The sequence below is a fragment of the Rhinolophus sinicus genome, linkage group LG03 (assembly GCF_036562045.2).
Source record: "Rhinolophus sinicus isolate RSC01 linkage group LG03, ASM3656204v1, whole genome shotgun sequence".
NCBI classification, from domain to species: Eukaryota; Metazoa; Chordata; class Mammalia; order Chiroptera; family Rhinolophidae; genus Rhinolophus; species Rhinolophus sinicus.
In genome coordinates, this window is record NC_133753.1 from 97,538,947 (window position 1) to 97,563,565 (window position 24,619).

The window sequence follows — 24,619 nt, forward strand, 5'->3', positions numbered from 1 at the left end:
TTGTGAATAGGAGCATGAGAAGTTTGTTTTCCACGTTTCTTTTCATTTGCTTTGTTGGGATAGAATTAAGCTAGGCTATCTTCTCTTAATTCTGGTATAATCTAGCCACTTTGCTGACTTATTTCTTACTAATTTTGTGGTGTTTAGTTTTATTCATTTGACTGTTCCAGGAGCTAATAACTGTCATTTTGCTTTCCAGAGCTACTCCTCTCTCTGCCTGTGTTGTCTGGGTTCTTGTCATGAAGCTCCTTGTGGGCAGGTGTCTGCCTCACCTCTGCCTCCTCCAAAATGCCAAGCACACAGTAGGTGTTCAGTGAGTGTCCCCTGAATGAGAGTGGAGGTATTCTAGGCGAAGGAGGTCGTTCCTGGTCCTGGGGCAGCCCCTTAATGGGTCACCCCAATTCAGGATCTACACCTCAGTCTTATCAGAAAGCATGGGTTCAGAGTTGTACACCTGAAACCTATGTAACTTTACTAACCGTTATCACCCCAATAAACTTTAATTAAAAAAAGAAAAAGAAAAAGAAAACTATCATGGGTAAAATTAGGAGAGCTTGTCTCCATCTAGTGGTCAGTGTATTATACTAATACTGTTATTCTAAAATCAAAATACTATTACGCATTTTATTTTCTTAATTGTAGTGAAAATGACTCTAACCAAGATACTACTGTTACTTTCTAAGGATATCTATCAAGCTTGAAAAGTAAATAATCAGATACAAGGTACATAATTCTAAGTAAATGCATTGAAGTATATGGCTTGAACATATTGTCCAAAATCCATGAAACAATTTTGTGCTATAAGTAAGTAAGTAGATAAGTAAATAAATAAATGATTTTTTAAAAGGAAAAAAGCTTGGGGCTTTTGGACCCATGGGGTCTGATTCAGGTCAACCAACTCACAGAGACCTAATGCCAATTGTCCACTTCCATCCAAACGGGAAGCAGCGACCACTTTCCCTAGAGAGACCCCATTTGAGGCGGAAGGGCCTAGAAATAGCAGAGATGTGGTCGACCCAGAACATGTTGCTATCTCTCTAGCCAGGCTGCCAAGGTGTGCCCCTTCCAAGCTTGGAGCACTCTTCCTAAGCAAAGGAAGCCAACTTTCCCATGCAACCAAAGCAGGGAAAATGATTACTGGCTCTAGTACTCCTTTATTTCTATACCCTGTATAGTTGCCCACATTTATTAGTAATCTGTTCTTTAATTTAAAAAATGGGTAATACAGTCTTTCCCTGAAAATAAGACATAGCCAGACCATCAGCTCTAATGCGTCTTTTGGAGCAAAAATTATTTTGCTCCGGTGTTATTATATTATATTATATACCCAGTCTTATAAGACTGGGTCTTATATTAACTTTTGCTCCAAAAGACCATTAGAGCTGATGGCCCGGCTCGGTCTTATTTTCGGGGAAACACGGTATATGCACAAGGTTCAAACATGAAAGCAATATAAAAGGCATACAGTGAAATGTCTCCCTCCTCTGCCCTGCCCCATCCATAACTACTGTTATTAATTTATGTGTCCTTTGTAGATTTCTTTATTCAAATATAACCAAATGTAAATATGTTCTTATTTTCTCCATTCTTACACAAAAGGTAGCATCCTATAGCGCATAGACTATACATCATAATAATACAGATATTGAATACTCATTGCTAATCACTGTTCTAACCTTTTCTTTATAGAAAATCTCATTTAATCCTCCTAGTAATCCTATTATTATCCTCATTTTGCCATGGAGATTTTTCTATATAAAGAGCTTCCTTAATTTTTTACAGCTGCATAGTATTCCACTGTATGGGTTCATCATAATTTATGTAACTCATTGCCTAGTGATGGACACTTAGGTTGTTTCTCTTCTTTGCTATTATGGGCTGTGTTGGATTGTACAGATGTCATTTCCTACGTGTGGAGATAGAGCTGCAGAATAGATACCTAGAAGGGGGACTGCCATGTCAAAGGATAAATAAATACATTTGTGATTTTGATGGACATTGCCTAATTGCCCTCTGTAAAATTATTAGTTATTTTCATAATTGCTTAGCAATTCTTACTAATAGTGACATTGGTGAGCACTAATATTTCATTCAATTAGAATAATCATAGTCGTTAAGGACGTTTATATAGGACTTCTCTGATTTGATCCTCTACAGCACTCTCATATGTGGTGGGAATTGTCCCTGTTTTACAGATAAGAAAATTGAGTTGCAAAGAGGTTAAAGTGACCTGCCAAGGACACAGAACTGAGGTCAGATCCACATGTGCCAGGCTCTTTTCTCTGCTCCAGCTGTCACTTAATCTCAGTCACTGGTGCCGTCTCTGGGTGACGGATCTCTCTGTTACTTAGATCAAGATGGACTGAGGCTGCAGGAGCTGAGCGCATGCCCCAGTGACAAACCTCAATCCCTTTTCCCACTCTCTGGGCTCTCCAGGAAGCCTCTGCTAGCCCGGAATAAGTCTCCTGTGTTTAATCAGGAGGACCAAGCCCTGAGACTACATTCTTGGGTAGCTTGGGAAGGTTGAGAGTCGGCGAACCTGAGGACCAGTGCCTGGTGCCATGATTTTGGAATCAGGTTGGCTATCAGGCTGTCTGTTTGCAGATCTAAGACAAGCTGATCTCAGTAACTGAGGCCAAAATGACCCCAGCTAAGAGCCTTTCTCCCAGCCTAGCTGCTGATGAGAGTAAATTACAACAGTATTTCTGGGGAAGTAACTAATAATAATTTTTTTTCTGGTGATATTTGAAGAGGCAACATTGCAATGGTTAAGAGCATGGACTCTGAGCCAGATTGTCTGGGTTTTTATATTAGTTGTCTATTGCTGCTGTAACAAATTACCACAAATTTAGGGGCTTAAAACAATGTAAATTTATTATTGTATAGCTCTGGAGATCAGAAGTCTGAAGTGGGTCTCATTGAGCTAAAATCAAGATGTCAGCAGGGCTGTCTTCCTTCTAACGGCTCTTGGAGAGAACTGATTTTCTTGCTTTTTCCAGCTTCTAGAGACTGCCTGCATTCCTTGGTTCACGACCCCCTTCCATCTTCCAAGCCAACAAGATAGTGTCACTCTGATCTCTGCTTCCATCATCATATCCCCCTTCTCTCACTCTCCTGCCTCCCCCTTTCCTTTCTAAGGACTCTTGTGAGCACATTGGGTCCACCAAGATAATCCAGCATGATCTCTCCATTTCAGGATCCTTAATGTATTCACTCCTGCAAAGCCCTTTCTGCCATGTAAGCTAACATATTCACAGGTTCCAGGAATTAGTACATGGATGGGGTGGGGGAGGAGGGGCGCGTTCTTCTGCCTACTACAGTTTGCATCTGGACTCTTACCACTTACTAATTGTGTAACCTTGGGCAAGTTATTTTACCTCTTGTTCAGTTCCCCCATTCTTAAAATGGGCATAATGATAGTTCTTACCCCATAGGATTTTAGGATTACATGAGTTAGTATTTGTCAAATGTTTATGATAGTGTCTGACACATAGTAAGTGCTATGGAATTGTCTGAAACCTACGAAATAAAAATATACAGTCTTTGGCCTAGCAATACTATTTTTTGTAATCCATTTTGTAGAAACAAAATTATATGTATCCATGCATTCGGATGCATAAAACATTGTCCATATTGGCCATAAAGGGAGGAAGGAAGGAAGGAAGAAAAAAGAAAAAATTCATAAATAGGATCATGTCCATTAACAGGAGAATGACAGTTGTGGTCCATCTGAACTATAGTGAGCTATTAAAGAGGATGCATTAGATCTATACTTAATAGACCTAGAGCAACATCTAGAATGAAAGTTATATTAGAGATGGAAGCTACCAAGTAATGGTATAGCATGATCTCATTTTTTTAAGTATAAGCATCAACCCCTCAAAATTGCTGTAGATATTTGAGCCAATTATTTAACCTCTGAATATCTGTTTCTTTATCTGTGAAATGAGGATAACAATCATTCTCTCCTAACGGGCTCTGAGGATGAAATGGAATGAAATATATTTGGTTGTGCAAAAATAATTGCGGTTTTTGCAATTATTTTTAACCTATTAAACCACAATTACTTTTGCACCAACCTAATATCAAGTCCTTAGAATCCTACAAGCGGCTTCATAATCTGGGTATTTGTGTAAGGTGGTTTGTGTGGAAAGAGGATGCTCACCGGGTTACTTCGGATGTGGGGAAAGGAAATGCAGATGTGGTGGGAAGAGATGATTAACTTTAAAAAAATACATCATTGCGTTGTTTCATGAATGGAGGCTAGCCATTGTTACTTTAGTATCTTTTTTTATGATGAACTCTTTATTTATTTTTTAAAAATTTTTATTGTGGCATTTTGGGGAACAGTGTGTTTCTCCAGGGCCCATCAGCTCCAAGTCGTTGTCCTTCAATCTAGTTGTGGAGGGTGCAGCTCAGCTCCAAGTCCAGTCGCCGTTTTCAATCTTTAGTTGCAAGGGGCACAGCCCCCCATCCCATGTGAATCCAAGCAGCAACCCTGTCGTTCAGAGCTCCTGCTCTAACCAACTGAGCCATCCGGCGGCCCCTACTAACTTTTTTTATATTCTAATGTTTTATTAGTAGTTTGGATACTATCACCCTAACCACAAACACTGAATTGGGAAAAGCACGAACCTAGAAATATACCATGATTCAAAGCTTTGTAATTTTATAAGAGGAATTTAATAAAAATTTAAAAGGGAAAAAGCAGGAGAGCCCTTAATCAGGCCTACCTGTGTGTCCGCAGCATCTACTGCCGAGGCTGCTCCAAGCCACTGTGCTGCACATGCGCACTTCTGGATAGCGCCCACAGCGACCTCAAGTGCGGCATCGGCGTGGAGATCCAGCAGCGGCAGGAGGAGCTGGACAGCATGACGCATGCGCTGCAGGAGCAGGACCAAGCCTTCGGTGCGATGCAGGCGCAGATGAACTCCAGCATCGGCCGGCTGGCGCGCATGCGTACTGACACGGAGGAGCTGATCCGCGCGCGTGTGCGCCAAATAATAGAGCACGCACGGGCACAGGAGAGCTTGCTCCTGGAGGCAGTGAACGAGCGGTACCAACGCGACTACGGCGAGATTGCGGGCCAGATGGGCCACATGGAGGCTGTGCTGCAGCGCATCCACACGGGCAGCGCTCTGGTGCAAAGGATGAAGCGCTACGCCTCGGACCAGGAGGTGCTAGAGATGCACACCTTCCTACGGGACGCGCTCAGCCGCCTGCAGCAGGAGAAGCCCCAGGACCTGCAGGCCGCCGTGCGCACCGACAGCTTCGACGAATTCAGGGGGTGCCTGCAGGACCTCATCTCTTGCATCACCCAGAGGACAGGTGAGCACCCAAACCACTCTCATGGCCGGGCTGTTCACTGTGCAGGGGCTTGTGCGTTGATGCTGCCTGCTGGGGAAGACAGGGCAAGAAAGATCATCTTCACGTGACAGAAAAGGAAACGGGTTTTTTCACTGTCTCTTGAATTTGCCCTGACTGAGGCTGCAGCCACCCAGAGGGGACATGCTTTATTCATTTACGAAACCCTATAGATTAGCTGTGATCTTTTGACACTTGGGGACATTAAGAAACTACAACTCTGAGAACCAGACCCCATATCATTTTAGCCCCAGGGGGACCAACCACTCCAGGACGTCTTCTTAAGCCACTTGCGTCCAGCAACAGAGAAGGGTGCTGGACCAGGAGGTTGGGGCGGAAGCCGCCTGAGAATACCCCCTGTGGTGGTGGGGTGCTTACCCAGAAGCACACTATGCTCAGTGGAGGCGATCCTTTGCCCCCGGGATGGCCTGCCATCTGGACCAACTGCCAACTTTTGTGGGCTCTGGGCACTTGAGAAGTGGGAGATGGCAGACCAGTTCCTCATCTCAAGTTGTCCAGTCCAACTGGGAGACAAGATGGGGGCACATCACATAGCTGGGGAATGATACAGTGCTTGGCTCTGCAGTCCAAATTCAGGAGTTGTAGCAGCTCTACAGAGCTGGATATGCCAGGGGGCTTCCAAGAGGCAAGGGGATGGGGGTGCACAAGAGGGCCTCTGGGGTGAGAGGCTTCAATGGCTTTCTGATGAAAGCTCTAGGCTAGAATCTGAGCTCTGGAGAGCTGGTGTGAAGAAGCGGAGGGAGGCAAGAATCTGAAGGTCCCCCGGCAGGTGCCAGTGATAGAGGGCTCGCTCCCTCCTGCCCTTGGAGTGGATGGACATGGGCTCACAGTCCTAGAGTGGGTATGGACTTGTGCCTTCTCCAGCTAGGCACTGAATGCTACCCATATACAGGAAATGACCTCACAGTTTAAACAGCTTGCCTTGGCTGTGGCAAAGAAAGGAATTACGTATTTTATTCTAAAGCACAAGATTTAGATTAGATTTCATGAAAACGAGGCTGTGGGTGAGAAGAGTATCGTGGGGCTCTCCGTCTGTGGAGAAGTCAGTGAGCAGTACACCTTTAGCATTGTCACACTTTGCTTTGGTGTTGGCCTGGAGATGGAGGGAGGTGCCCTTGAGTTTGGAGCCAAAGGCAAGCACTCTAATGCCACCCCTTTCTCCCTCTGATGAGGTTTATGCCCACAGAAGGGAGCTTTCCTTCCAACTGCCACCCTCTCCTTGGAGCTGCTCCAGTGCTGCGAGAGGTCCTGGAAAAGGGGTCTCCAGGAAAAGCAGCACTTCTGCCACTGTCCCAGGCCAGGATACCTCACTAAGGATGTCCCTGACCTGCCTATGTCCCACTTTGTTCTCCAGATGCAGCTCCACCGAGGAGAGCCAACCCAGAGGTTGCCAGCAGTCCCAGGGACCCTTCTGCTGTTGACCTGGTGAGATGGGTTTGAGGTCTGAAGGGGACGTAGTATGGTCCAGCAGGTCAGGCAGGTTGGGAGTTACCCTGTGTCAGAAAGGAAACTGAGTCTTGCTGACCTCGGGTCTGCAGGTAATAGAAAAGGAAGAATGCCTGAGAAAGGGATAGCAAATGGCTGGACTGGAGCTTTCATTGGGAGGGAGTAAAGGAAGGTTTACTCTGGGTTCCTAAATGCTACAGTAGCTGTTGATGGGTTCAAGAGCTGTTCGACCCAGAGGTGGACAGGAGGTGAAGGAGCTGATAGGTGCCCCTGATGACCTCTACCTTCTCTGCACTCCACCCCAGATATGTGGGCCTTTTCCTGGGGTCAACATGTCGACCCTCCCCTCCTTTCCCCCTACACATGGTTCTTGGAAAGGAATAGAGAATGGGGCCAGGAGTCAGACTGGGTTCCATTGGTGTGATTTCAAGGCCAGCATATATCTAACAACCATAGTTTCTCAGGAAGGTGCCCATACCCCCTCTAATGTTGGCATTCCCTCTGCAGTGCCCCTGACCTGTGGCTGTTCAGCTTTCATGCACATACCTCCAGGGACAGGAAACTCGCTCATTCTTGAGGCAGCTATTCCCACCTCTGGACTGCTCTGACTTAGAGTGCTTCCTTGGGTAGAAAGGCAATGGCACCCTAATGCCTTGCCCTCTGTGCTGCTTGTCTGCATGGTTTCTCCCCATCAGGATCAGCTTCCTCAGTTCCCAGGCACCTGGTCTCCTCCCCATCCTGCTCATCCAGGTTTCTGGGCCCAGGACTGATCAGACCTCCATGGAAAGCAGGTCTTCTGGTGGGGTGGTCAGGGTGGCAAGCCTTCCTAGCCTTGCTATGGCATAGCCTATAGAGAGAGATGGCTGAGGCAATAAGAGAGGCTTCCTGGAGGAGGCAGGATTGAGGATCTGAGAGTTTTAGAGCTAGGAAAGAGCATAGAGTCTAACCCCTCCTTCTTTCAGAGGATGAAGCTAAGGCCCTGAGAGAGGGTGTGACTTAACCTGAGACCACATGGTGAGCTAGGGGCCTAGGAACCAACACCGAACTGCTTTGGGTACTGCATCCCCATATACACTGCTTCAAAAGTTAAAAAAATATAAAATCAAATAATTAATTTAATTTTTGAATAGGTAATCACATGGTTAGAAATAAAAACGTAGAAATGTCTCACTCCCACCTTGTCCCCCATCTGTCAGTTCTGATGCCCACATGCCTATCCTTATTATAATAATTCTTATATATCCTTACAGAATTTCTCTATGTAATTAAAGTAAATATGATGAGAGATACTTGTTTTTTCCATTCTCTTTTTGTACAAAGGTAGCAGTATTGTGCCCCAGGCTTTTTAGCCAGTGAAGTATTCCTTCCTGATACCTTTTTGCACCTGTGAGTGGGCCATTGAATGGATGTAGCATGCTTTATTTAGCCAGTTCTCTGCCGATGCATATTTAGGTTGTTTTGCATTACAAACAGTGCTAGAATGAATAATGTCCCCAAAGATATCATTGAATAATCGTGAAAAGTGATCTAGGTCCACAGATCTCAGCTGTCTCTCAGGTGCCAGTTGCTGGTTAGTGAATAGCGAGAGAACCCATACTATCTGTGTAAGGTCCAGGCATTTTGCCAGGTCCGTCTTCAGGTGACCTGTCACTATCTACTGCTAAGCAACTTGAACTTGGAACATCAGAAGAATGCTCTTTTTGCGGAGCCTCTTGTGTTCTTTAAATAATAGGCGTGGGGGGTCGGGCAACGTGCAGGTGGGTGGAGTTGGGGAAAGAAGTGGGTAACACTGAGTGCAAAGGACAGGTGTGGCAGCTTGAGTGAGGCAGGCATGGTCTGGCTGTCGCAGGAGAGTCAGGACCATCAGCTGGCCCAAGAAAAAGGCAGCTCTTGGACTCATGTCTCTACCTTAGGAGGCAGGAGCTGGCCTTCTAGTGCCAACACTCATCCCTCTTGAAACTGTTGGTTAACTTTCATTGCAACCAAGTGCCTCGGTGGAGATGATGACAAAACATGCCCACAGGCTTAGCTAGGACTGCTGGGATGGGGGTGGGGGGCTCTGGCATTTTCCCTCCTTTGTATCTCATAGGCTTTTTTTGTAATGATGTGATAGTACTTGAATGAAAAAAAATAAAAAACGAATGTAAAGCTATAAAACAACTATAAATCAGTCATCATGATTTTTTTTTCCTCATTGTGTCCCCTGCTTCATTAACATTGGAGGTGGGTATGAGGCGCCCTGCCTGGGGGGAGTTCACAGCCCACGGCCCACAGGGAAATCTTTACATACCAGCTGTCCGTAGAGCCAGACATGAAAGGGCAGAGCGCAGGGTCTTTTCAACTTTATAAAAACATATTTTAGTGGTGATAAAATACACTAACATAAAGTTTACCTACAAGTGGCATTACTGGATCGTATATATTGTAGTTCTAGTTTTTTTTGAGGAACTGCCATTCAGTGTTCCACAGTGGCTGCACTATTCTACATTTCCACCAAGAGTGCACAGAGGTTCCAATTTCTCCACACTGTCACCCACACTTTTTGTTTTATCGTAGGTGGTTTAAGCTTTTTTGACTGCCACCCATTGTAAAAAATATATTTTACATCTAGCCTCTATATACACACACACCTCTAAGTAAAACAGCAGTTTTGAAAAACAAATTAGACTTATTACATAGGATTACTCTAATACTTTGTGTTCTATGTAATATAAAAAAATGCAGGTCATGACCTACTTCATGGGTCACAGAGTGTAGTTTGAAAAACACTGGCATAGAGCACTCAGTGGAGATTGTGTACTTTCCTAGAGTCAGAGATCGTCCATTCTCTCCCCGTCCCCGAGACAGACTCCAGTCTCTGATCCAGAGACAACTCTCCTCCGTTTTTGTGACGAAGTTGAGCAAAAGAAACCCGGGGATGAGGGAGGAAAGAAGAAAGTCATTACAGCAGACCGAGTAAGAGCCCAAAGGCCATCAGCGTGCTGATGCCAAAAGGAGCTGTGCCTGGCTCTGGGTCCTGTGTGCTGCTGTCCCCTCTGAGGGTGGCCTGACCACGCCCACCCCCCACAGGCAGAAAGCATACCCCTGGCTCCCAGTCGGCGATTCAGCTCTGCTCCGTGAAGAGCCCGCCGGCTGTGTTGGACTGCCTGTCCTTCACTGTGTGGACAGACTGCAGGCTCCCGAGTGATGGTCACCCACTGAGAGCACATGGAATTAGACACCAAGGGGTGAGATTGAGGATAGGAGGGGCAGGGACCCGAGTCTGGGCCCCTTCAGAGGAGTCCTTCCCACGTCACTCACTCATTTTCAGCCAATGGTCCAGTAAGCTGCTGAGTTTCACACAGGAGCGAAGGATGGTGGAGAGGGGTGTGAAGGAGACAGACTGAAGAAAAGTAAGCTTGGGCAGGCGCAGGAAGAGAACTTCCATTGCAGAAACACTGTGTTCAAACCCTGGTGCAGGCCCTTACTAGGCGTGTGACCTTAGGAAATCTCTGTGCCTCAGTTTCCTTTTCTGTAGAGTGGTGATAATTATAGGATGGTACCTATCCCTTTTTTTAACTTTAATTTCTTTTTATTGTGATAAAATTCACACAAGAAAACTCACCGTTTTATTTTATTTATTTATTTATTGGGGAAGGGGAACAGGACTTTATTGGAGAACAGTGTATACTTCCGGGACTTTTCCAAGTTGTCCTTTCAGTCTTAGTTGTGGAGGGCACAGCTCAGCTCCAGGTCCAGTTGCCATTGTGAGTTGCAGGGGACACAGCCCACCATCCCTTGCGGGAGTCGAACCGGCAACCTTGTGGTTGAGAGTCCGCACTCCAACCAACTGAGCCATCTGGCACTGGCCCATGTGGGAATTGTACCGGCAGCCTTTGCTGTTAGGAGCATGGAGCTCCAACCACCTGAGCCACCAGGCAGGCCTGAACACTCACCATTTTAAGGTGACATTTAGTACACTCACAATCTTGTACAACCATCCCACCTATCTAGTTCTAGAATATTTTCATTACCCCAAAAGGAAACCCCGTAGCCATGAAGCAGTCACTTCTCATTCCCTCTGCCCCCCGCCCCAGGAACCACGAAGCTGCAGCTAGCTATTCTGGATATTTCACATAAATGGAAACATAATATGTATCCTGCAGTGGCTGGCTTCTTCCCACTTAGCATAATGTGCTCGAGGTTCGTCCCGTGTGTATCAGAACTTCATTCCTTTTTACGGCTGCATAAAGCCCGCATGGCTATACTGCACTTGGTGTAGCCACTCCTCCACGTTTGGTGAGGTGAGTAGTGCTGCTGTGAACATTCATGTGCAAGGTTTCGTCTGAACATCCGTTTTCTGTTCCTTTGGATACATACCTAGGAGTAGAATTACTGGATCATATAAAAATGCCATGCCTACTTCCTTTTGTGCTGCATATTCAGAGCACTGTGCCGACAGAGCAGTAATGAAAACACTGTTTATTTATCAGCAGCAGCATGTGCTACGTGCCAGGTGCTCTTGTAAACGTTTTCCTGGAGAAGCACTTCATCCCCACTACCCTGTGAGGGAGATACTGTGGGCACTCTGTACAGAGGGGTACTGAGGCCGAGGAGTTTGAAATGACTTGTCCAAGGTGTGCAATGGCTGTTCTAACCCAGGCAGAGTCAAGGCAGAGTGAGGCTAGTTTCACCTCAGTGGAAGGGTGTCCTTCCTGTTACGCCTCTGCTGCTGTAGAGCAGCTGGTTCCAGCAGCAGTGAGCACTTTGTCCCGGACTTGCGTAGGCTAGATGTCCAGCATGCCTGGAGGAGTTGTTGGGCAGTGATCTCTGGATGCCAGCACATCAGGTCACAAGGACGTGAAGCCATGGAGGGTGTGGGGAGGACTCATGGGCCCCGGTGGGCTCTGGGCTTTGGACCGGGCAGCCTGCACCTGTGGCTGGTTGAGCCCCTGGGTGTTGGACTGACCCCAGGCCTGGATTCCCAGCCCTGGTCCTGCTGCCCAGTCATTTCTGACTCTCCTTTCCTGACTTTGCAGCCAGAGAGGACACAGATGGCTCAGGCACAGCCAGTGGGGCTGGCTGAGTCCCAGCCTGTGGCCGTGGTGCAGTCGGTGCCTGGGGCACACCCTATGCCTGTGTATGCCTACTCCATCAAAGACCCCTCCCGCAGAGAGGTGAGTTCTCCCCAGCGCCCGCCTCCCCTCCCAAGGATCCAGATCCCACCAGGCTGTGAGAGAGACAGCTGGGAGAAAATCCAGACCTTAGTCAGCACCTTCCTTGCCCTTGGCTGCCCCGTCAGGAGGTTCTCTGCTCTGAGCAGGAGCCACTCCCAGGGCCATCAGGCCAGAGAGGCGGGTGGTCAGCAGGCAGGGCCAGCGTGCATGGCATCTTGGGAGGGCTTTCTGTATGGAGCAAGGCATGGTCTGCATGGCGGCTAGCGGAGGGAGCCGCAGGAGCAAAGGGGGCATCCACAGGCCCCTGCCACCCGGCTCTGGGTCTCTGCCCACCACCCCAGGACCTCTGGAGCACCCTGACCTGGCCCTGTAATTCCCCACTGCGTAGGAGTTCTCCAACACAGCCACATCACAAAAGAGGAAGTCCTGCCAAACCGACAGCCCCAGGAAGGTTATCAAGATGGAGTCTGAGGCGGAGAAGGAGGCCAGGTTGGCCCAGAGCTCCCCTGAGCAGCCCAGGCCCAGCACCTCCAAGGCAGTCTCGCCACCCCACCTGGACGAGCCCACCAGCCCCAAGACCCCCACCGTAGGAAATGAGGTCTTACTGCTCAACAGCAACCATACAACTGGCGACTCTGAGGAGGCAGGTAGGGAGGTAAGGGTCAGCAGGGGCTGAGGCCTCCATGCTGCCCTCCAGGGTCTTGGTGGGGCCCCTCGTCTGCATCCTGCACACACCCAGGATGCCCAAAGCCAATAGCATTCCGTGTCTTTCTCTCAGCCACCACCAAATGGGGCAAGGAGAGCCCGTGGTTTGCCTGGGGGCTGAGAGTGGATGCAGTTTCTTTTACTATGTGCTTTGCTGGGTTCCAGTGTGGGGGTCATGAGGGGCTGAAGCCCATAGTTCCTTAGCTCCTTCCCCCAACACACTCTTACAGAACTCAGTGCCATGCCTCTGCACAGCGTGGGTCTCCCCAAGAAACGCTTGTCTGGTGGGTGCCTAGCATGCTTCCAGACAGGACTTGGGTGAAGTCCTGGCAGTTCCCTAATTTTCTGCCCGAGGTCCTCATGTGTCCTAGATATCGTTTATGGACACTACAGGCAGGGAGTTCTTGAGCATGAGGTCAACCCATAGAATTCTGGGATGTCTCAGACAGTCCAGCTTTGTTTTCATTCTATGTCCCAGTCGGAGCCCTGCGCCTGCTCACACACAGCCCTGACTGCTGTATGTTCCTTGCTCACAAGTGCTATGGGAACATCAGATGGTTTTGATTAAGTAGGCACTGCGTATCTTTGAACTTGAACATATCAGCTCACAGGGATGGGAATTGGAATAAACCAGCGTGCTTCTTCTTCAGGAGTGCGAAAGGTTCCAAACCAGGTGGGCCTGTCAAGCCTCCTGTGCAGGACGCAAATTGTGCATTCGGGGCCAACCACTGAATGGAGTGTTCAGACAGGGCGCGGCAGGCAATGGTGGAAAGCCTCTGTGAATAAACAGACCCACATGGGCACACACGGTGACTGTTCACATTTCCCCCGCAGGGCACATGTCACCCACCCAGTCCACGGGCCTACAAGGAGTCCCACAGGAGAACCGTGAGTGGGGGAGGCAGCAGGCATCCCCAGCAGGGCCGAATGCTGCCCCCCAGCCCCTTTCCGAGGAGCGTGTTGTGGTGATCAGCTCAGACGACTCCGATGCTGAAAACCAGGTGAGTGGCCCAGAAGTTCACCCCCGGACTTCTTCCTGCCCCCAGTCCAGCTCCCAGGGGTCACAGCCGCAGCAGGGGACTCTCACACTTGCCTCGGGCCTGGGGAGTTGTCCAGCGAGGCATTAAGTCCTGAGTTGTCCTGAGGACAGTCACTAAAGGCCAGCTGTGGGCATGGACCCTCCCCCACCCCGCTCTCCCTCCAGACCAGGGCAGGGGCCTCCAGTAACCTCTGTTCTCTTCTGAAATGCTGGTAGAGTGCTTCTTTCTGGAGCCCTACCTCCTTTTGGGACTAGCCAATGCCTTTGCTGGGAGCGTCCTCATGCATTTTCTGTCCTTGAAGCCCTCAACAAGAAGGGTGGACAGCAGTAAGGACCATTGCAGGGGTGTGAGGGCCTGAGGCAGCACCGTACAGGGCCAGACAAGCGAGTTTTCACACCATGTAAGAGACAACTTTAAAGCCATCCTATAATGGAACAGTGGCTTTGTGGGTTGTGACCCTTCTGTCCTGAGGTTTGCTAATGGGGGTTGGGCAGTACCCTGTCCAGGGGAAAGGGGGCTCTGAACAGAGTACAAGGTGGAACTGGGTGGCCCCTGAGTCCCTTCCAGCCCTCAGTCTGAGGTTCTGTATTGGAAAGCACGCGGAGCCCACGGAGACCGATGTGCCACACTCCCCGCCAGCCCACTCCCTGCTGAGAGCTCCAGGAGCATCCCACCCCAGCCGGGCCTCCCATCTGCCCCGTGGCACATGCCACCCCCCGTCTCGGCCTCCCCACCGTCCCGCCGAGGAGGCTGTCATCCCCGATGCCGAGTCTGCCAGCCAGCCTGCCGGACACCAGGAGCACGATGCCATCCATCGTGGGGCCAGCGGCCTGTCTCGGCGAGTGCAAAGAGCCATCCGCCTTCGCCATGTCTTCCGCTTGCCGCTCAATATGCATTGTGCCCCCATGTGGACTTGTCCTTCCCTTGCTACCATCCCTGCCATCACAGGGCCTCCCAACCATCCTGCCAACCCCCAGGAGTCTCCTGCCCACCTCCAAAGGGCCAGTGACCAACCCCGCCGGGCACGAAGGGCAAGGCGGTCCCGCGGTCTCTCCCTCCGAGGATCCCCCCATTTAACCCAGTGGCTCAACAACGTCTTCACTCTTCCTCTGTCCTCTGTGGCTCCCCAGCCTGATGCCTCTGTTAGGGGGTACAGGGCAGGAGGCAGAGCTCTCCAGACCCTTGGGGCAGAAGTCTTCCCCCAGGATTCTGACAGAACCCCCTTGGGGAATCCCCAGATCCAGGTACCACTGGAAGTCCTGCCACCCCGCCCTCCAGAGAATCCCCTCACCAGCCCAGACACCGCTCATACAAGCCTCTGAGGACCCCATGTGCCTCCCTTTACAGCTGTTGGCCTCCATCCTCTTGTAACCTGGCCAACACCCATGCCTGCTTCGGCCTCCTCCATCCCACTGCCCAGCCCAGCCCACACACACCTACAGGCCCTGCACACAGTAGGTATTCATACATCTCCGTCAAGGAGGGAACCAAGGAAGGAATGGCTGCTTGGACTTGGCAGAGAGACCAGTCCTCTTCAGTCGAGAGGGCAGGCAGATTCAGGCCACCACTCCTCGCATGCCTGGGCCTCTGCCCGAGACAAGGAAGCTTCTCTCACCCTTGGCACCCCAGCCCCCTACCCTGCCCTTTCCACTGGGCCTCTGCCAGGGTCTAAGCCCATGAGAACAGTGTCAATCCCAGGACCTGGCAGATGTGGCTGCTCAATAAATATTTGTTGAAAGATCACCTTGCAAACCCTTCTTCCATGACCAACAGATTCCCTGCTGTACTTAGCTCTTCCCTGCAGGTGGCTTTTGTCTTCTCCCTGCACTGGAACTTGGTTCTGTGGGGTTGCTATGTCCCTCTTTCTCCCACATCTGAATGTCTGGTAGGAGTGGGGTCAAGGACCTCTGCCCGCAGCCCTCCCACAGCTGCACTCAGATGCCCCGTAGAGACCGCAAACTCATCTCTTCCTCTCAGCGAATTACACCATCTGCCCAGTTACACAAGCTGAGACCCCGGGGCCACCCAGGACACCCCCCCCCCTTTCTATTATTCCTCGCAGCCAGTCCATGTTTGAGTCTTATCTTTCCATGTTCTGCATTCCTCTGAAATCTGGGCACTTCTTTCCACCCATAACCTTGATAAAATTATAACAAAACAGCATAGGTCGAGGTGAAGCCTGGGAAGGCAAGAGAGGAAAGGACTGGGTGCCATTGGTCTCCCCAGACTCTGGAAGTCAAGTGGAGGAGCTGACACCAGCCACGTTTGGGTGGTAGGGGTGTCAGTCTAATCCTCCGCTGTCAGCCAGGAGCTAGGTGATGCCTGAGAGTAATCAGGGAATGAGGGAGAAGCACGCGCCTTGCAGGTTACAAAGAATTAAACATTTAGAAGCAGCTGCTCGCCTTTGAGCCCAGGTCTGGAGGTGTGGAGAGCCAGAGGGCCACTGCTTTTGTGTAGGCTTTCTTCAGCCACACAGTTTTTAAATTAACCATTATAGGAGTCCCATACTTTTGAAAAAAACTTTAGCAGAAAACAAATTAGGTCCCCATGCTATATTTCTTACCCACCTTCTGTGCCCCTTGCAGACCCCTGGTGCTTGTAGAGTGTTTGCAGCACCTTGGAGGGGGCAGGGCGATATTCGCTGGGTGCTCCAGGCTCCCGTGGCTCGCGCATTCCCATGTCCCCCTCTCTGTGGCCTTTATCCGACCTTCCAGTGTGTGACAGTTGTAGAATGCTGGCCTGCTAAGATCTGAATTTCCCAAGCGTACCAGTGCCTGTGCTGCAGCCGTGTCAGTTGCTGTGTCTGGGAGCTGCGCTGCAGGCCCGATGGGCGTGGAGAGAGGCTGTGGGCAGGAGGGGCACTCTGAAAGAGCCCTGGACCTGCTGGGCATGGCAGAGGGGCCGCAGTCGGGTGGCAGGGCAAGACCCAGGCCTGATGATGGAGACCTGGGGGGAGGACGCTGATTAAAAACAAGGGTAGTCAGCAGTGCCTCTGCCCTCGGCCCTGTGTTAGCAGCCAAGCCAGAGGAAGATAGGTGTTGTTACCGCCTGTGACCGGACTGGTCCCAGGGGCCTAGCCAAGGGGGCAGCCCCTGGCAGAAGTGGCCGTGGTGACCAGCAGGGGACGGGATAGTGATGCTGCCGAATGTGCACATCAGGTTACAAAAAGGTGCTCAGCTGAGGAGATGGGAGCTGTGTTCCCTGACGGGCCGGCCACAGGCCAGCTAATGGGATGGTCCAGTTCACAGGTACATGTGAGGTATCTCAGGGGCCTTCCAGACTTTGCAAGAATTGGGGTTTTATTTGTGCAGAAACTAGCAATGCATGTGTCTTGCCAAACTAATCCCAGCTGTTGCTTAAAGCTTGGGTGCTGAGAGAGTCTAGTACTCTTGATAAGCAATGTCATATTCAGATACTTAGGGAGGTATCTTCAGGTGACTGGGTGCTGCGTATCACAGGGTTTGGCTCCTGACTGGCTGATGACCAAACACGAACTAAATCAGTAATTAGGACAGTTCTCAACCCTGCCTGACACTGATGACTTGAGATTTTACCAGTGACAGGATTCCTAGGCTCCGCCCCAGAGATCCGAGTCAGTCTGGGGTGCAGGCTGGGCATCAAGAGTTTTTCAAGCTACTAATGCAGAGTCAAAGGACAGAGCCCTGAGAGAAGTGGGGTTCCGTTGCAGACCTGTATCAGATGTGCATGTGTCAGCCTTGAATGGAGGTGAGATGTACCTCCTGGGATATGGACCCAGCAGGGGAGAGGAGAGCTGGATCTTCCCAGATAAACCTAGACTTTTGGAAGGTGATTAAGATATCAACCCAGCCACTTCCTAGCGACAGCCGTGGGACGGCCTTCAGACCTGCTGGGTTGAGTTGGTATGTGGTTGACCTGCTAAGTTGATGTGCGATGAAAATGAGGGAAATACAGCTCATGAACCAGATTGCATGTGTATCCTGAAAAAATCCTGGATTCCTCATGGCTCAGTCTAAGAAACACAGTCCATTAGCCAAGTATAATAAGGAAATTCCAGTATTTGCTTGTATCTTTCAAAGACTATTAAAAGGGATCCAATACGCAACGCATAGCAGCACTTCTTACATTCCTCTCCTGCTTTCCTTCAGCTCTCATCATCGTCCTCTCACTGGGTCCTCAGCGTGTCTGCACTCTTCACTTCCTGTCCTCGCACGTGGACTCGTATCTCTCCTCACTGCCTCCCTGCCCGTCTTTTCCCTGCCAAGCAAACCTTAGCCTTTTGCAAGGAAAGGCCCTTTCCTGGCATCTGGGGTTCTGGTCTCCACCATGGTCCCAGTCTCTGCTCCCCCACCCACTCAGTTATCCTGACATGGGGCTGTGGGGATGAAACAGGAGTGTTTTCCTTAGTGAGCAGGGGTGGAAAGATGTTTTGTGCCAAAGCCTTTATGGGTTGATGGCCTTTCTGTTAAACCTGGGTCCTTAGAGAAGTCTCTTTTAAATGTACCGGTACATCCCAGGGAGGGGGAATTGAGTTTACAGCTGGCTAGAGTTTAGTGGAAGGTGTTCCAGTGAGACCAGCCCCACAGGGAAGCCATACTTTATGCAGGTCCCCAAGGGCAGGGGGAATCTGGGAGCTTCCCTCCATTGACAAGTTCAGCAGACAAGGGATGCACTTTTATTAAGGGAGTCAGCAGGTTCAGGACAAAGTAAGTTCAGAACAAAGGACAGACAGTTCCAAGACTATAAAAGAGCAAATGACCCCAGGAAGCTTGCATGGCCATCATAAATGACCCAGGTATAAAGATGGGGGAGCTGGCCCATCTGCCACTCTTCAGGGAGTTTAACCTTTGGAAGAGAATACCTGAAGAGACTCGGCAGAAGGAAGGAGACAGGTGGAGCCCCCAGGGCCACTGCAAGGACTTTTGCAGTGATGTTTGGAGGACAAAGAAGAAGGAAGACTAGAAAGCCCAGGGTGCCATGTCGGTGGGTGGCAGAGAGGATTCAGCTACTGGTGAGAGGGAGCTGAGGCCCAGGGGAGGATACAGCTTCCCACCAGCCCAGGTGCAAGAGCACCACTGTCTTGAGAACAGAATAGGCTCTGGAAATCGGGAGAGAGAAAGGCACTGGATTCTCCCATGGGGAAGAAGGCCTGGTCTCCGGTGCACCAGCCAGCAACTTAAGGAGCTGCTGTAGAAGACTCCTGACAAGGGAGGGAAGGAAGCCAGGAAGCAAGACCATGTCAGAGCAAGACATGCAAACTCAGCCTTTGACATACCGCTGATTCAAGGGGACTGATATGCAAAGCATCTGCCAAAGTCTCTTACTAGGGCCTTCTGTCTAAAGTTCCAGAACTCACAGGCTTCTCTAAGTCAAACCAGTTCTGGATGGATTCCTCGAGAATATCTGTTTCTATCAATGACTGGGAGGAAGTTGGGGGTCCCAGGGTAGGGCTAGAGGTGCAAATAAAGTAAAAACCAGCCACTCCTAGGAAAATCCAGCACTTAGTACCTGTGGTTGTTAGTAATTTCACTCTTAGCTGAAGTTTTGTTCAAACAAATGTTTCACCTGGACAGTGGGAGGGCCTAGGAGAATATGCTAATTATCTCCCAGGGCAGGGACATTACTCAGAGGTCAGGGCTCATGGAGGCCTCAGTTGGCTCCAGGTGAGGCTGCTCCATCAGCCAGCCAGAGGCAGTCCATAGCAGGAAAGGCCGAGCCTGCTCTGGGCTGTGTCTCAGCAGTGCCCCCAGCCAGCCCTGGGACGCTGGCCATGTCCCTTCCTCTGGGTCACTGGCTAGTGTCCACAGGTGGCACTCACAGGAGGTTCTGAGCAGGCCACCAAAGTCTGAACGTCTGGATTTGGCAGCTGTGCAGACGACGAGCAACTCCATATTGTGAGAGGCTGCGTCTCCCTCTGTAGTCCCAGCCCCTTGGAAGCCGGAGCCCTTCCCCTACCCTGAGGCCTTTCAAACTGTTCTGGCCTTGGTGCTGGAGAAAACAGGCCCTCAGGTGCTCAGCCTGCAGGAGCCCAGGCTTCAGGCTTCCTTAAGCAGCGTGCAGGGTCTCCAGGCTCTGAGCTTTTTCCTCCCCTGTTCTCTCTCCCAGGCTCTGTGTCCACCTAGATGTGGCATCCTAGGGGCCGAGCAGTCCTCCACCTCCTCTTTGTGTAGGACACTGGGACCTCGGCTAGCTTTGAGGACAAGAAAAGCCAGGCTCCTGGCCCCTTCCAGAGAAACAGCTGGGTTTCAAGATGAGGCTCTTTCCTCCTGTCTCTGAGTTTCTTCTGAGTCTGCTCAGAGATGAAGTGAGGAACAGACACCTCGGGCCCTACTCACCATAGCACTGGGCCCTCCCCCAACCTCCACACCCAGCACTACTCACCCCTGCACACACTCGCTCACATGTTCACCCTTTCACACATATGTGTGTCAACACAGGTTCACAGCCCCTCGTGCACACCCAGATGCACACACACACTTGTCACATGATTTCATCCTCACCCCTCATCACTCACTAACGTGTGTGCCTGTTGACATGCACGGCCCACACATGTGCACACGCACATCCATGTCTTTTCATGCACACATTCTCACGTGCACATGTGCTCACCTAGACACACTTCCCTTCCCCGATGACATGCCCTTCGTCGTGTGCGTGCAGAGGCATCGGCCACACCAGTTTGCTCTGTTCCCACACACTCACATTCACACACACACCTGCTCATGGGCACACACTCCTATTACCAGTATGTTCCCTCTTGCCCTTTGGACCCCTGACCTGTTGGTTTTTCTGTGTTGCAGTCCTTCCGAGAGCTGGATGACAGCAGCAGCGAGTCCAGTGACCTTCAGCTGGAGGGCTCCAGCTCCCTCAGGGTCCTGGATGACAGCCTTGCCAGCCCCCAAGCAGAAGACAGGCCCTTGGTTTTCTTTGACCTCAAGATTGACAATGAAAGTGGGTGCTCTAGTGGCTATCCCCAACCCTTTCTAGCTTAGTCTCTAAGTCCCCAAGTTAAGTGTAGGCAGAGACATCTGCAAGGCCCAGAGGAGCCCTGAGCTCTGGCCAGTGACCACAGCCAGAGAGGGGGCAGAGCGCTGCGTTACCCCGGGACTCCCAGGTATACCCGTTGGTTGTTTGAATGACAGCTGCCTCGACCAGTGCCTGAAAGCGTGAGGCAAGCACCTCTAGGAGTTCACCTCTGGTGAGGGCTTCTCTTAGATGGAGAGCCTTGGGAAGACACCTCTAAAAGAAACAGTGTGGGAAGTCACTGCTAAGAGACCGGCAACCCAAGCCAGGCCTTGGGCTGTGACTGCACATTTCTGAGTACAGAGCCCAGTCTACAGGGGCTTCACAGGGAGCCCAACAGAGCTGAGGTCACAGAGAGATAGGACCTCTTCTCCCAGAAGCCCCTCAACTCCCACAGTGCTTGCCGGGGGTCCTTCCCTGTGACACAGACTCAGCCCAGGCCAAGCCCAGCCAGCCAGAAGCAGCAGGTGTTCCCATAGGACAGGGAACTCACTCGCAGACCTCACAGGAGGCTCGGCCACACTGAGTGTAGTAGATTGGGCAGGTGTGCTGTCTGTCCCAGGGCTCCAACTGGCTGGGAGCCTTAGCTAAGTGACTGATGGGATTGGAGGCCAGGGGCAGGGAGTGGAGGGCCAGGTAGAAACAAGACAGACAGGACGGACCTGGATGTAAAGGGTTTGGTGAGCCCTGGGGCAGGTGGCAGAGGAGTGGGGAGCTGGACTCCTTTGCAGGTAAGCAAGGGGCGTTTGAGGTCCAGCCGACCTCCTTCTGCCCCCCTCCCCACACAGCCAGGGTCAGAGCTGCATTTGGAGGCTAGTGTTTGGTGGCTGGCAGCAGGCCCCAAGGTGGGGTCTCTGGATGGCGGCCCTAGAGGTCCCCCACTGCCGCCTGGTGCCTGCCCTGCCCCTGGGGCCTCACCCTGCCCTTCTCTCCTGCCCAGCCCAGAAGATTAGCCAGCTGGCCGCCGTGAACCAGGAAAGCAAGTTCCGAGTGCTCATCCAGCCCGAGGCCTTCAACGTCTACTCCAAGGCCGTGTCCCTGGAAGTGGGGCTGCAGCACTTCCTTCGCTTCCTGACCTCCATGTGCCGCCCCATCTTGGCTTGCTATAAGCTGTGGGGGCCCAGCCTCCCCTACTTCTTCCGGGCCCTGGAGGACATGAACAGGCTGTGGGAGTTCAAGGAGGCCACCTCAGGCTTCCTGGCCACCCTGCCCCTCATCCAGGAGCGTGTGCCCCAGGCCAGCAGCTTCAAACTCAGGAGTCTGGCCAAGACCTACCTGGCGAGAAACATGAGCGAGCGCAGTGCCCTGGCCGCGGTGCTGGCCATGCGTGACCTGTGCCGCCTCCTCGAGGTCTCCCCGGGCCCCCAGCTGGCCCAGCACGTCTATTTCTTCAGCAACCTGCAGTGCTTCGCGTCCCTGCAGCCCCTGGTGCTGGCGGCTGTGCTGTCCCGGGCCGAGGCCCGCCTCCTGGCCCTCCACAATGTGAGCTACACGGAGCTGCTGACCGCACACCGCAGGGACCCCCAGAGGGGCTTAAAGAAGTACAGCCGCTACCTGCAGGACCCTGAGTCACCCCCTGCCCAGCCTGCTCTCAACCTGCAGGCTCTGAACATCTACTTCAGAGACCTGTTGGCAAGGACGGCCTTGGCTCGGGCAGAAGGCCCCTCGGCCCCTCTCACTGGCCACAGCCTGGCCTCCCAACAGAGCTGAAAGGAGAGGATGGCTAGCTTGGCATCTCTGGGGACAGACAGGGAGGGGGTCCCTGAGCCAGGCTCCGCCCATCACAACATTCCCAGTTCCTGGTCCCTAGTACTCAGCTGGCATTTGGTTCAGCATCAGTTCTCCTTCTCTGGGACCAAATTCCTCTTCTCTAAAAACCCTACAGAGAACGTTCCAAGGCCAAGCAGCCGCCTGCCCCTCCTGAGGCCATCAGATAACCCATGCAGGCCCTGGGAGCACCAGTAGGTGAACTCATCAGGACCCTGCCCCTCCCTTCCAGGAGCCAGAACCAGGTCTTGGGTGATGAAGGTATGGCTTCTGGGCTCTCTAAGCAGCCCCCACCTTGCCCCAGACACCTGACTTGCCACTTCCATGAGTGTCCTTGCAGCGCTTCCCTGACCCCCGGCCACTGCCTGGGGGACCTGCTGACACTGCCTACAACACCAGTTGCCCCATGGGTACCCAAAGTGCCTTCTAAACCAAACTGTCCCAAATGAGCTTGGGTTCTCCTAGCTGCTGCCTGCCTGGAGGCTGGCTCTCTCTGAAGCGTTTTCATCCCTGGAGGGCCTCATATCTGCAGAGGCAGAAGCTGCTGTGTCATGTCTGTCCCCACTTACAAAGTCTGACCCTCCACGCTTGCTTCCTTCCTCTTGGCCATACAAATGCCTCCCCTCAGTGAAGCCTTTCCTTTTTGGTCCTCAGGCCACCAACCTCTCTCAGCACGACCCTTCACTCTGTCTCCACTGCCCACCTCAGCCCTCCCGAGGAATGTCCTCTAACCCAGCACCATTCTCTGTGTAGTCCAAGGACCTGCACGTTGGCTTCTGACGGCCTCTACCCCGGACCTCTGGGATTGGATTGTCTGGGGTGGGGCCCAGCAAGCTGCTTAGTTTAGCAAGTTCTCCAGATGATTCTGATGCCTGCTAAGTTCCAGAACCATTGCTGTGTAACTGATCCTCAAAGGAGAAGCAATGTGAAGCAGCAGAGAAAGTCCTGACCCAGCCCCAACGGTGCACATTGGAGGTGACCTAGGAAAAGGCCCCTTCCTGAGCTGCCATGTCCCCACCTGTAAAATGGGCTGGTTGGCTCAGAGTCCAGTCCAACTCTGCCACTTGGGTTTTAGGAATGGCCAGCAGGCCACTGAGACCATGGGCAAGACGGTTGCATTCTCGCACCCTAGCTCCCAGCCCTGAGCTAAGGTCCCCAGCCTGTGATCACCCCCGAGGGCAGCAGCAGGGCACAGAGAGGCAGGGCCGTCCCCTCTAATGAGCAGAACCGCTATGCCTGTCCCCTTCCCTTCCTTCTTCCTTGGTTCCCTGCTACTGGGACACAGCCCAGGCCCTCAGCCTCTGTGACCTCAGCTTCCACAGCGGTGAAATGTGTGTGTCCACACATCAGCCCCCATCCAGTGGGTGTCCCGAAGACACACTGAGGGATCACATAGGACCTCGCCACCATGGTGGGAGTGCTACCTCTAACAGTGAGCTCCGATGTATTTAAAATAGGATTCTGATTTAAAACAGATGCTGACTGAAGCTTGGTGTGCACAGACTGACAGGGAGAGGGGCAGGGATCAGCCTGGCTGTGATGACTGCTGTCTCGGCAGCTGCCAGGAAGCCTCACCCTGCCTGAGGACACCCACTGATTTCCAGCCCCACAATGCTTTTTCAGATGTAGTTGATGCTAGGTTTTATAACAAAGGGCTGTTCTACCTTCTCTCCACTTTCTCAACCTTTAATAAAGATGTGACTCTAAAGCCTGGTGCCCCGGTCCCAAGCTCTGTTCAGCCCACCTGAGCAGCCACTGAGTAGCCTTTTGCCTGGTGACGGGGACGCTCCCAGGCCTGGGGGAGCTGTTCTTTGTGGAGACCTTTCAGGACTTAGCAGAGCAGAGAGCCTCATTGCTGAGTGCTTGAGGGCCTCGGATGCAAACCGCCCCCCATTCTAAGTGGGGAAACCAGGGTAGGCCTTACCCAGGATCATCTCCAAAGGGGAGAGCACATGGAGGGAAAGAAGCAACAACTGCAAGAATTACTCCTAGAGGGAGTCAGGAGCCAGGGACCAGGGTGTGTAGGAACTTACCTCTGCTCCCCGCTGGGTAATCTGGTCTCTTATCTGTGTCCCCAGAGCCACAAGTGGTAAAACCATTAACAAGGGAGGTTGGGGA

General features: G+C 51.6%; 1 protein-coding gene across 9 annotated transcripts in view; it reads left to right on the top strand.

The window, feature by feature from the left end:
• PML (PML nuclear body scaffold) overlaps positions 1-24,209 on the top strand; it is a 36,438-nt gene extending 12,229 nt beyond the window's left edge. The window contains exons 3-9 of one of the 9 annotated variants that reach the window (XR_012494870.1): positions 4,748-5,328; positions 6,740-6,810; positions 11,850-11,987; positions 12,376-12,642; positions 13,527-13,693; positions 20,512-20,662; positions 21,675-24,209. Coding sequence is in view for 8 of the 9 variants with exons in the window: in XM_019735990.2 (XP_019591549.2) it covers positions 4,748-5,328; positions 6,740-6,810; positions 11,850-11,987; positions 12,376-12,634; positions 13,527-13,693; positions 20,512-20,662; positions 21,675-22,444 (2,137 nt within the window). In the remaining variant the exon portion in view is untranslated. The other 8 variants (XM_019735990.2, XM_019735991.2, XM_019735989.2 and 5 more) reach the window with 8 other exon arrangements.
• Positions 24,210-24,619: the final 410 nt, after the last annotated feature.